This window comes from Patagioenas fasciata, chromosome 2 (assembly GCF_037038585.1).
Source record: "Patagioenas fasciata isolate bPatFas1 chromosome 2, bPatFas1.hap1, whole genome shotgun sequence".
NCBI classification, from domain to species: domain Eukaryota; kingdom Metazoa; phylum Chordata; class Aves; order Columbiformes; family Columbidae; genus Patagioenas; species Patagioenas fasciata.
Window position 1 is genome coordinate 135,051,495 of NC_092521.1, and position 13,796 is coordinate 135,065,290.

Sequence of the window (13,796 nt, forward strand, 5' to 3'; positions counted from 1 at the left end):
ACAGACTGGGACAGCATCTCAAGCGACCCCAGATCCCACACAGCTGTAATGCTGCAAGGTAACTACTACACACAAAACTGGAATATCAGTATCACAAATCCTGGTGCCCTTCTACTCACTCACAAGGCAACGATTTCCAATTCTTCCTTCCATAAAGAGGACTCAGAAACTGGGTGATCTCCTTCACGACAGTATAAAAGGCTGTCAACCTAATCATAAGGAAACAGTTCCCCTTCTTGCAAGAAATACAGTCTTTGTTCAGCAACTGAGCTTACATTTTCACCTGCAGTTCTTCTGGGTTGGGAACTACAGCTCACTTTTTTTTTCTCCCCTCATCCCCTTACAGAGGGAGGAAGGAGGGGAAGGTCTGAAGAATCAGTGTTCAAATAGATATAAAACTGATGAGCTTCCATGCCTTCTCCCATCAGTCTCACCGGGCCAGCTTAATATTCAACATTACAAAAAAATCACGTTTTTTATTACCCAGAGAAGACATTAAAGCAACAGAAACACAGATGTGCCTCATACAGGTTTTAGTTCCCTAAGTAGTTTAATACTTACATATTCTTCTTGTTCCTTGGATATTTCCTGAAGAACCCTGTTTCGCAGATCAGCAATTTCCTCTTTTATTCTCATCATTTCACACTCACTGTAATCATCAGACTGCATCAGGAATAACAAAGTTAGTGTATAATTCTCATTCTGCTATTATACCAAACAATGGTAATCTACTATATCAAGATTAAAAAACAGCTTCCACATCACCAGTCTAGAGCTGAACATATTTTCAAATGTGTATTTTACTCAGTTTCCTTCCTGGAAACCCAAGAGAATCTCTTAAAACCTAATCACTAAGAAAGGCATTCTAATTATTTATGTGACAGACCAAGTGCTCCACCCCTTTGTCTACTTGGTTCCTAAGTCAAAGAGCATTTTTCTTTTAATTAGCTGATCACATATATTCATAACAGCAACATCATTCATCTACAAGAAATGCCTGGTTGTATAAATCATTCACTTTTTTCTCTCACAAGCACTTTTTCCTCTCGTGCCACCTTATTATTCAGGAACCCTTTTCCCAATGGATTTCATTAGCGTGTCTCATTTTAAATCCCTCTTGGAAGCTTACTGCTCCTTTACAATGCTTACAGAGAGCCACATGCAGGTTCTTTTTTTCCTTAAACATCATCAGAATAATTAATGTACGATCAAGCAAACAGCACTGAAACTGGGGTAATATTTACATTCTTTTTATTTCTCTGGGGGGTAGTGGGGAACCATGAAAACTAGAACAACCGTTGATCTCTGTCACTAAAGCGGAGATGCGGTCACTATTAATGAAGTTGAAACTTGCAGTAATCACACAGCCAGCACAGTAAAAAGAGCAGGACAAAACTGTGCATGCTGTGAGTAGCGACTGCCACCAGAGGGACCTGGTTAAAAGCACAGTGGCATAGCTGGGGACTGAAACAGAACGGTGGCTATGGACCCATTTTTTTTGTTTGGTTTGGTTTTTTTAAAAGCCATTCAAATGCAGTCTCAGGGGACTGTAAAACTTCCACAATTAAAGGCAAAATTCAGGTCAGAAAACACAAACTGTTCTATATAGCTACCACTTACTTGGAACAGACAAAATTCGTCTTTCTAAACCAATTTTAAAAACAACAGACAAAGCCACCAACACTGCAAATATTTTCATACCTCCTCCAAGTTGTTCTTCTCAACCAGCTTCCACCTTAACTGGGCCTTTAAGCTTTTCACAGTTTTCTTAACTGATGATAAGTTGTTAATACCAGGTCTTCTATTCAGCCATTCCTCAACCTGTTTTTTGAACTAGGAGGAAAAGGAAAAAAAAAAAAAAAAAAATCAGAAAGTGTTCAAGCATTCTATTTTTACACATTTTAGTCCAATGCATCAGAGAAACTAAACTGCCTGAAGCCTATTTGACTTCAGCTTTTCCGGGTTTTTCCCCACAGAAGAGGGTTTTATTGTGTTTCACTTTAATTACGTCAACCACCTTCTGGAAAACCAACATTCCACTTAAAGCTCAATCCCTTTAAGTTACATACTACTGATTTGTAATGAATTCAGAGACTCGAGCTTCCACTGCTCTGTTTTTTTAAAAACACTATCTTTGTATTTAACTGAAATGAACCATTGGTTGAGGTAATGCACAACCGCAATTCTCAAGCTATAAAAACATAAGAAGACATCTTTCAAAAAGAAAGGGTTACTCATAGATCAGTGTGACAGAAATCAATAAGGCATAAACTCACCTCAACACTGGCCAAGTATCTGTTCTGGATGGCAGCAATCAGACTTTGCTCCTGATGAATGTTATGTACAACTTTATTGTAAGCGCTCATAATTATTCTCTTCTCTGCTTCATCATGTTCCTGGATTGAATTACACAGGGGGAGATTAAAGACTGAGAGTCACTCTTAATTTATACACATCAATGTTTAACATGTAAAACCTCTACTGAGAAATTCCATCGCTAATGGAAAAAATTGTTTATCAGATTTTTCTCTCTCTTCTTAAGGAGATTCTATAAAGGGGAGTTAGCAAGTCTAAGAGTTCATCCAATAGTTTCAATATAATAAAACTCATTGGCACTTCTACGCAAAAGTCCAATTTCATACTTCATATGGTATGCAAGGATTGTTTTTTAAGGACAGCACGGTTAAATAGATATGAAGCATTAAAGCATGCAACCACTCTTCTAAAACAGTCACTGGTTCTATCAGAGAGCAGTCACAAGCAGACTAAACTACTGGTTTGTTGTTAGTATGATGCTACACTAGAGGACAGGTTCAGCTTTTGCTGACGCACCCATTCTCTGGCACAGCAGGGACTCTCATTGCAAAGACGATGCAAGTATTGTAACTCAAAGAGTCAGCAAAAGAGAATAGAGGAAATGCTTATCAGAAAAGGTAAATAACTGGGAAAAAGGTTAACACAAGCATAGAAAAAGATTACCAATAAGGCAAGAATATTTGTCCCATGCAAAATGAGAGTGATGAAAACCTACTCATCTCTTAAAACTGGAAAAAGTAAATTTATCCATACACATTCACCCAAAGAAGCAATTTTGTTATTTTCAACAAACTTTTCATCACCTGTATTCTCAACACAAGCAGCGAAACTCAGCAGAGCTCAAAGAAAGCTTATCTGCTCATAGAGAGGGAAGAACCAGTTTTCCTAGTATTTCTTAGTTAAGCTAACACACTGCTAAGCCTGAGCTTGGTTAAGCTTACATAAAGCTAAGTTCCTGTAATGCAAAGTTGTACTCTCCCCGTTGCCTGGAAAACACATTCTCTTCTCTCCAGGGGGCAACTTGAGTGATTTTATCACATTTCTTTTCAAAAAAAAAAAAAAAAAGCTGCCTTGTAGTTAATAAACTCACCAGATACATTAAGAAAAGCATTACACTGAAATCAAAGGTGTATCAAATATATAGAAGTCATGACACAATAGGCATGATTAGAACGCACATTTAAGTCAGTATCCAGTTCTTCACAAATGGCCAACTCAACCTTTTTGAGAATTTCATCCGCACTGCTGACCGCTTCCTCTAAATCTGAAGATGCTTCTGACATCAGGTCAAAACACTTCAAAGAGAAAAAAAAAAAAAAACAGCCTTGGAATTGAAAGAAAGAATTCAGCAAGCAGACCGCAAAAACAAGCAAGAAATTCTGCAAATACTGTAAATCTAATCATTATTTGCATCAGATCTCATCTTTAACTGCCTCACCACTTCAGTGATAAAACTAACAGAGTTAAGATCCACCAGGCAAGAAGGAAGTTGATTCCCTAATCGCATTTTGATTTTTAGAAAAAAATGAAACAATAGAATAACCTAAATCCTTCTCCTCCTGAGTTTCATGTCAAAAATCAATGTGTGCTGCCCACTCAGTCATACAAAAGATGCTCAGTATGTCAGTTTCACTACTGAGTGAAATAAAAGTTAAAGATTTCACCAGGAAACCCCAAGAGTTTTCACTTAAGTCAGAAATAATTTACCTTTGAGATATAGAGATACAGAAAGTGCTAGAGGAAAAAAAAAAGATTAACTTGTAATTACATTGAATGTTGTTTTCAGCAAAATTTTTTTAGTCATATCTGCAGAAGAAGAGATATTACAGTGGCAACCAGAACTAAAATGAAAATATGGACCTGTATTTAACATGCAAGTCACAACAGTAACCTGCAAACCTCACCTTGTTCATTTACCTATCAAGCACATGTATTTCCCTAAAGGTTGTGAAAATATTTTATTGCCTTAACCTTAAAGGAATTAAAACAAAAAAACTTCAACAGATCCATATTCAAACAGCATGTTGCTCCCCAAAGCCTGGAGTTGCACACTGGAAAGGAGCTGCCCAGTCTCTGAAAATTTCCTTGTCGGCCATTGACCTATTTCCTATTGCAGCTTCTGATTGATGCTACATGACATGAACTTGGATTCAGAAAGGGAGGAAGACAAGTATATATTTAAAATATGGGGAGGGGGAAACACTTCAAATAAACATTTGCTCTAAGTGAGTGCTCACACTTTTTTAACGGAGGAGCTAGAACTTAAATTGCAACAGAATAATCCCGTATCAAAAGATGAAATTATTAAGATAGAAAAATGAAAATTTCTTCCTTGGTCTACCTACCAGTGCTTTACCAACCCATGCCAAAAGCCTGTACATTTCCTGTGTCTCTGAAATGTTTGTGGAAAAGTTCAGATTTAAAACAGCTAAATTAAAGTCAGCACTACACTAACAAACTTCAGTCACTTTCATACATACACAACAGCATCCTGAGTTGCATCCAGCAACCACAGAAACCCAACTGTAGGTTTGTCTGCCTCTTTAGTAACTGATATTATTATAAACATCTGCAGGTAATTATATTCATTAACATTATACTGCACATGACATGTATCAAGTCTACACTGCTGCTGTACAGCATTTACTGTCAGATCAAGGAACATGGTTATTCGTAACAGCATCTCCAGGTACAATGAAACGCAAGGGCAGAAAACCTGTTCACCATGAAAGGACACAAGCCTGGTGGACTCTGTACAATTCACATGAGCAGGAAGGTTACGCTGACACAAACTGAGAACTTCTACACACAAGCACAACAAGACACAAAGCAAGGAAGCTGGGCCTGCAAAAATGGAGGGAGAGCAGCTTACAGTCTTCCCAGGAAGATCAGGAGTCCATAACTGAGCAAGAACATAGATATTAAGCACAGAGAAGGGAAAGCCACAAAGTTACCTCCCTACTTTGCACTCTCTACAACCAGAACAAAGTGGATGGCAACCTACTTCCATCATCCATCTGCTTTTAAGACAAGTAACACACACTCAACTTTGATGCTCCAAACCTTCCACAACTCAGAGACACAGGATCAGAATGGTATTCCAGAAAATACTGCAGGACATGCAAACATAAACGGACAATTTATTTGCATAAATTCTTCACACTCGGCATTTCAATTAGGAAAAAAATTCTATTACATATTTGTCTGCATCCTGTACATAGATCATGTCAAGTCAGCCTGGCTTGTTTTTTGCAGTGATTTTTCATCACGTCTTTCAGCAGCATTTACGAACCAGAACCTTTTAAAATCTGAAGTCTTTCTATCCAAAGGCCACTTGAAAGGACCACTTGAAGAACTTCAGTCACAAAACTAACAGATAGAGAAGATCCATATAAAAGCTATACCTGCATAAAAGTACTGATCTTTATACAAAAGTTGACCTTTCATAAAAAAAGCATAAACTCCGGCTCACTGCAAAGGTACACTAAGAATAAAGATAAATTTACACTCCATTCTTCAATGTGTTACTTTTCCCTCTGTATTGAGGTGCTGCTCATATGCACAATCTCCCTGCCATAGGTAGTTGTCCCTACTAAAGCCTGCTCCTCACAAGCTCAGTTAGACAGCATCATTCTTCATCTCTTTCACCAACAAGAAAGATTTAGGGTTAGCCTTACCTTTAAAATGCCACCAAACCAGTCAGCAAGAATTTGCAGAGCTGTGTCTGTATCATTTCTGACGCAAACTAACTTCTTCATTTTACCACTCTTCCACTCTAAGAACTGTTGAAATACCTCCTCAGAGTCATCTGCTTCAGAACCCCGGCCATACACCATCTCCAGAGAAGCAGACAGTTCCTGTGCATCAAGTAAATCGAATGAAAACAGGTTTGCAAACCAGAACAATTTTGTGACAGTACACTATCTATAAAAAAAAAAAAAATCAAGACATTTAATGCAGAAGAAGTTAGCACTACTTTCTGGTATAGAATTATTTCTACTGTAAAGGCCACTTTCTATATCCAGGGAAGTATATTTTATATTCCACTTTCAGATCTAGTGGCAGTATGTCTACTCAAAAATACAATGCAGAAAAGGACATTGTACAGAGATCATAGAGTCTGATTTGTCCCTTCAAACATGGAAGGAAAAGATGCCACAAAAAGCCTAACAAATCATAAGAAGTCATTTTTAGTCTAGTTTCTTCTTCCTTATGGACTGGACTTCAAAATCTTATCCATCAGGAGAAAGATCAAAATGGGGTTCAACTTATAATGCTCCTCATAGAACTACTCAAATTCAGAAAACCAAGTGAACTTGTACTAAGAAATAAGATGAGCAGCCAGATACCCAGGGAATGCTTCTCGGCTGGTCCCTCCCTTCAAAAGTCACTAGACCAATCTCTTTTGATGCACCTTCACTATCACTCTGATTCTCAGATGGAACAGGCATTACCTACGTGTCTGACACCTGAAAGCACTCTGAAACGAGTTTCACAGTCTGGAAACTTCTATTTCTATCTAAAAGCCAGGTATTCTGCAAGTATATGAAGCACAGGGTCCACCTCCTTTTCACTTGTATTGGAAAACAAGCCGAGTGTTACACATAAAGGAAAGGCATCCAGGCTAAAGCTCAGAGCAAACAGAAACCACTTCTAAACAAAGGGCAGTCTGTCAAATGACCTGAAGAACAAGCAGAGTCAGAGAGGAATGTATCAGTCAATTATCAGTGGAGGGAAAGCAGTCTTCCTTGCACCTGAGTGCAAAGTCCCATGCTGGAAAATACTTGAGACCTACATTGGTGTTTGCAGGCAATTTTCTGTATTTCACAAGAGAAAATCCTCCCTGAACAGTGGGATCTGACTGAATGAACCTGTGCTTTTGTAACAAATAGCAACCTTCAGATTTCGAAATACACCATTTTACTAATCCATATCATTCCAGACAAGACGACTAAAGAAACCCTGAGAAAGGCTGTTGACAGTTTGCTTATATACGGTGTTTCACTATTTTTTCTTTTCTCAGATCCTAGAACATCTGAATTAAATATCACAGACCTTCCCGAACAACACCTAGGTCACGTAGATGAAAAAAACAAAATAAAACATAAAAAACACTACAACACCTCTGTTTCTCTCTCTCTTGAGAGAGGTTTTCATCTTTGCATCCCTTGAGACTCAACAGCCAATACTATAAAAAAAGTGAGACGACAGAACTTGATGCCACTTGTCAGGAGTCTTTCAAACTCTTCAAAAACAGAAGTTATATGAAACACCGAGTGTAACTCAAAGGCAGACCACCCGACAGTACCACCACATGACAGAACGCGGCCACAATGAACTCCCCTGGCTGGGGCCTGCAGGTGCTGCAGGGTAAGGATGGGAGCTTGGCCAATTTCACAGAACTACACGATGACACCACAACCAGGCCCAGCTCCACAGACACACTGTGGTAGAAGTTGCGTAAGTTGCAAAAGTTCCAGTTGAGGCCAGTGGCCACAAAAATAAATAAATAAATAAAATCAAAACTGCTTTATAAAATTCTAAAATTAGTTTAATAACAATAGTTACTGTAATGAACAGCATTCATTTAGTACAACAGATTTGTTATACTAAATTTGAAACAGCGGTTTTCAACTGAGCCAGGTGACATAAGCTTTCTACAAATACATTTGTCTATAAGCAATTACAAAAAGTAGGTATGTGCTAAATTCATGGAGGCTACTTAAATGACTCAAGCGCACAACAGATTTTTCTCACATTCTTTTTTGAACAGCTGGATTTTAATACACCAGAGTACACACAGGTAAAAAATGGCATGGCAAGGGAGAAGCCAGATTCAAATGGACCAATCTAAAGGAGAGAGAAAAAACACTGGCCCATTCTGTTACCCAAAGGTGGGTAACAGAACTGAGAAAAGTGTCCAGTAACAGCTCCACATCCAACATCACATCCTGCTTACAAAAACAGCAGCACTAGCTACACCAGAAGAGCATCTGCATGCATTCCAAGAGACTGTCCTCACGGAAAGAATCCAGTAAGTTACACCCTATTTCTACCTGTTTATTTTTCATACTATAAACACTCTTCCCTAAAACACAAGCAACTTGACCAGCAGATGGATACAGAAACAGGCTCCAGAAGGATAGCAAGCTGCCATATGAAGATGGCTCAGCAGTCTACATGCACTTGTCCTGGGCACTATCTCCAAGCGTGGTAAGTCAAAACACAGAATGTCCCGAGTTGGAAGGGACCCACAAGGATCACTGAGTCCAACTCCTGTCCCTGCATACAACAACCCCACAGTTCACACCATGTGCCTGAGGGTGTTACCCAGTCTCTTCTCGAACACTGTCAGGCTTGGGGCCGTGACACCTCCCCGGGGAGCCTGTTCCAGTGCTCCACCACCCTCTGGGGGAAGAACCTTTTCCTAATGTCCAACCTAAACCTCCTCAGCACATTTTTCTGCCATTCCCTCAGGTTCTGTCATTGGTCACCAGACAGAAGAGTTTGGGTCCTACCCCTCCCCTCCCCTTGTGAGGCAGCTGTAGCCACCATGAGGTCTCCCCTCAGTCTCCTCCAGCCTGAACAAACCAAGTGACTTTAGCCGTTTCTCATACGGCTTCCCCTCCAAACCCTTCACCAACTTCTTGGCCCTCTTCTGGACACTCTCCAGTAGCTTTATATCCTCTTTATCCCATGGCGCCCAGAACTGCGCACAGTGCTCCAGGTGAGGCCGAACCAGTGTGGAGCAGAGCAGGACAATCACCTCCCTCGCCTGGCTGGCAATGCTGTGCTGGATGCACCTAGGACACAGTTGGCCCTCTTGGCTGCCAGGGCACACTGCTGGCTCACGTTCAACTTGCCATTGACAGGAACCCTCAAAAGCGTCTCCGTGGAGCTGCTCTCCAGCCTGTTGTTTCCCAGTCTGTATGTACAGCCAGGGTTGCTGTGTCCCAGCTGCAAAATCTGGCACTTGCCCTTGTTGAACTTCATGTGGTTGGTGATTACCCAGTTCTCCAATTTGTCCAGATCCTTCTCCAGGGCCTCTCTGCCTTCAAGACTGTCAGCAGCTCCCCTAATTGTGTGTCATCAGCAAACTTAATAAGCAATCCCTCACATCCTGATTCTAAGGCATTTATGAAGATACTAAAGAGTGCTGGCCCTAAGGCGGTTCACTGCAGAATCCCGCCAGTGACTGATTGCCAGACCAACATAGCCCCATTTACTAGAAGCCTTTAAGCCCGGGCTGCCAGCCAATTGCTCACCCACTGTATTGTGCGTTTATCCAGCTGTCTGCTGGACATCTTGTCCAGGAGGATTCTGTGAGAGACAGTATCGAAGGCTTTACTGAAATCCAAAAAGATTCCCTTGGTTAACTAGGTGGGTAACCTTGTCATAGAAAGAAATTGGGTGTGTTAATCAGGACTTTCTGCTCATGAACCCATGCTGGCTGGTACCAATGACTGTGTTGTCGTTCAGGTGGTTTTCACCTGAACAGTAAGCACAAAACAAGCTACTACAGGCTGTCCCTGGGGCAGAGGAAACATGCTTACAGACACTTAACACAGAACAGCTGCCAACTGTCCAGATCACACCCTCACTTTAGAGTAATTTAGGTGCATGCCCACACTCTTCGCCTTCCTCTTCACCAACGCAGTATAATTGCTTGGAAAATATGGAGCCCAACAATTGTTTATTCCGATTCTAGCGAGTCAGACCCAGCTGTGGCTGAAGGGGTTTGAATTTGTCTGTAGCTCATGCCAACAGCAGTTCTCACTGGAAGGTATAAAACAGAAGTCAGAAGAGATGTGTGATGTAGTAGAGTTTTGCAGTACATAACTCAGGGAGAGGGGCGTTAGTTCCCACACTCCTGTTCTTCTGAGAGACACTGGAGAAATACTTGTTTCTCTAGGACGGCATAGCACAACCTCTTCAGCTCTATAAAACTGCAATCAAGGTTCTCACTTATATTTGGTAAAAATTTCTGTTTTGCTGCTTGGGAAAGCTATTTTTATCTTCTAGCTCCTAAGGCAAGAGAGGATGACCAACACAATCAAGCTAGAGCCTAAAATACTCTTAGCACACCTCGCAGCATTTCAGTTCCTCCTCAAGTATTTTCAAAAAACTATTAAAATGTCACTGCAGTACAATCACCCAGAAGATGCTTAATGCCTACCACCTAGTGGATTAGCACAGCACAACCTTTGAACATACACCAAAAAAACAAAAATCAAACACAAAACAACATCACAACTTTCCTGTCTGAAGAAGGAGGATCCACACAGGGTCTCAAGTGTTAGAAAGCCATGAAATCCTACCCATCCACTATCTCTCCTAATTAGACACTAATCTGCATATCAGACTATAACCAAAAAATAAGCGTACCAAAACATTTTTTGAATTACATTGAAAAATAATTCCATTAGAAACTAAGTAATTCCACAAAAATCTGAATGCTTCCATTTATTTGTGCAGTTCCAACCTTATACAAACCAATGTGCAGCCTGTAATCTCTTTCCTTTTTCATAAGAACCCAATCTCGTACAAGTGTGAACGAATACGTCTCTGGAATCTGTACAGGTAAATGTCAAACTATTGCCAACCTTTTTCCCCTCTCCACACACTTGCACAATCAAAATAAAAGCAAGTAACATATCTGAAGCTATAAAGAAGAAAAGAACCTATTTCTAATAGCAAAGGCCAGAAACACCAGCATGGTAATATTTCTGTTAATAAAGTCCTCTTCAAAAGTTCTTACTGCCTCTACAGAGCCTATTTCCCTGTCTACTTCCCCACTTTCCGTTGTTGGTTTGGCTGGGTGCGAAAGAGACGCTTGGTATAAATGTGTGCTTCTACACTGTTTAATTCTCACCTTTCCAGAAAACAAAACAAAACAAAATAGCTTTAAACATTTTACACTTTGCTACACTAGTCCACAGTGTACAGCCACCTTAACGAGGAAAGTGTATAATCCAACCATAAAATCCACTGCCACAATCCGCAGGACAACTGCTCTGACTTTTTAATTGTAGGTTCTTTTGTTAACACCTGCCTTCTACTAAATATTGTGTGCTTTGTGAAGTCTTGGCAGTCACCAAACACAGAACCATAAGAGAAAAGCTGCTTTCAAATCCATAAGCTAGATAATAATTTGCCTCTAGAAACAAAATATACAGGAGACAGGATCACAAGTAACATTGAGAACTACAGGTGTCAGATGCACAATTTAACTCAGAAGTGTTATCTAAAGCTTCATCTGCTGCTCTCGAGATCTCAAACTATAAAACATTTAAGAAACACTCTCCACAGGTGTCTCAGAATCAATACTGATAAAAGCAACCTCCTCACCTGTAATATTCTTGAGCGCTCAGTGAGGGGCAGTTGATCTACTTCCAAAATTAATTCTTCCACTGCTGAATACAAGCTCCGCTGCACTTCATCTCTCTTGGTAATCAGTTCATCTCTTTCATCCTATGCAGAAGGAAAAGCAAGTCAGCAGCTCACACCCAAATGCCACATACACAATGTGGAAAGTGATACAAAATGCGTTAATGCCTGCAAAGTAGGAATAGTACAGTACATCCCTGACTAGGAACGAGTGAAAAAGCACATTTTGTTTTTAACCTCTGCTCCTATGACATAAGCACCTTGCACAAATGCAGCACCCTTCACAGTGTAAGAACTATGACGTTATCAGACAACTGAAGAAACAGTTTCTGCATGACTGTTGATAACAGTGGGAGTCCTAACTGCCACTGTAAACTTAAAATGTCCTAGTTGTCTTACAGTTTTTTATACTATTACAGAAATTAGAATTTGGATTATCCACGCTTGGGTACATGCCAAATTATATTCATCAAGTCAGACTGCAAAAGATTTATTGCTTGAGAAAAATATTCTAGAATAAAAATTTAAAAAAAAAAAAAAATCCATTTTTTTTCCTTGTCTTCTAGCAGGAAAGACAGGTGACCTGTAAACTCCCTGTTGATTATCTGCATTAAGATCATTAAACTAAAGATAATTTTCTAGAAACAAAAACAGTTTCCTTTGGATGACTGGCAGGACTAGTTCTGCTAATTGGAGAAGAACTCTGCATTCATATCAGACGAGGTACTTAACAGACTCACCAAAAACAAACCTTTCAAAATGGCTGAAGCAAGTTACTCAGAAGCATGTTTGCAGTGTTCTTTCACACTGATTTAACCCAATATGCTCATAGAAATATGAAACTATATATGATGATGGAAGACCAAACTACAGTTTTACAGATCTGCTGTAAAATTTGCTATTCCGTTCTACATCCATCTTCAAAAATATAAGAAGCAATATGACTCAAGTAGCTAAAACATTCTGTCCTGACACTCATTCACTTCCCCACCCCGCCCCCCCCCCAAAAAAAAAAATTAGAAAGTCTAGTGTGGAAGGCAATTAGTCAAGAAACAGAAAACAACAGAAAAGTTAACCACGGCACTAACACCAGTTTTATATGGAGCCAAGCAGTTCGATGAATGCTTCTTACTAACAAGCAATATTTAATATATCTGTAATATAAATATGTATACACAAACGCAGGTTCTCAGAGTCTTTAAATTTAGTTTATCCAGTGAATGCTTTAAAGTTGATTTAATCAGGAGTTGATCAGTATCCATGGAAGACCGACTAGAAACCTTCTGTCTGTAACAGACAGAATGAGATCCAATGGTTGGAAACTGAAAGACAGACAAACTCCAACTAAAACTAAAACCCCAGACTGCACTATACACTGCTTTCAAACATGGATTAGCAATTGAAATGATGTTGTAATTCAGCCAGACAATGGTGGGTTGGATAATAAAAATCAGTGGACTGAGTTCTACTACAGAAGGTGGGCACAACATATCATTTCAGCACTCAAAAATATGAAACAACAACAAAAAAATTAATAGGCACTTTTGCACCTTTTGGGCATCTCTGGTGACCAAAAGCACACACAATTTTTACAGACATCCTGCTGGTTTTCCTGCATAAGACAGGAGCTAGTTTGTAAAAGAATACTGTATCACACTATACAAAAAGTATTATTTACGACACAGGGTCCTCTTTCCTTTGTAAGACAAGATTTCTGTAGAATATTACTTCAAAACCTAGAGCAATAGAGACTCGATGTAGTAGCAGATTTAGCCAGGCAGCCAAACTGCAATTAATACCAGTTCAAACACCAGAGTACATTTAACATTCTACACCTGACTAAATGACAATCCAGGAACTCCAGACAGCTCGGGAGCCACAGCACAAGTCTCCTTCCAACATCATGACTCACCTAACGTCTGTTAAATAACAATAACTTCAGACAGCATTTAGTACACGGGCAGTATTTTAAGTCTGCTTTACAAAAGATATAAGCTCATCACAACAGCAAACAGTAGACTTAAACTCCTTTAGAACAGGCTAAAGGCTTCTCAAACTACAAAATTCAGTTTGTTTTGTGTCTGGTCCATCTT

General features: G+C 39.7%; 1 protein-coding gene across 2 annotated transcripts in view; it reads right to left on the reverse strand.

Moving 5' to 3' along the window:
• STK31 (serine/threonine kinase 31) overlaps positions 1-13,796 on the reverse strand; it is a 41,508-nt gene that overhangs the window by 12,038 nt on the left and 15,674 nt on the right. For both annotated transcript variants that reach the window (XM_071805033.1, XM_065832793.2), the window contains exons 11-16: positions 11,665-11,787; positions 5,994-6,173; positions 3,495-3,611; positions 2,277-2,396; positions 1,702-1,833; positions 562-663 (exon numbers count right to left, since the gene is read on the reverse strand). In XM_071805033.1, the coding sequence (XP_071661134.1) occupies positions 562-663; positions 1,702-1,833; positions 2,277-2,396; positions 3,495-3,611; positions 5,994-6,173; positions 11,665-11,787 (774 nt within the window). The remainder of the gene's footprint in view (positions 1-561; positions 664-1,701; positions 1,834-2,276; positions 2,397-3,494; positions 3,612-5,993; positions 6,174-11,664; positions 11,788-13,796) is intronic.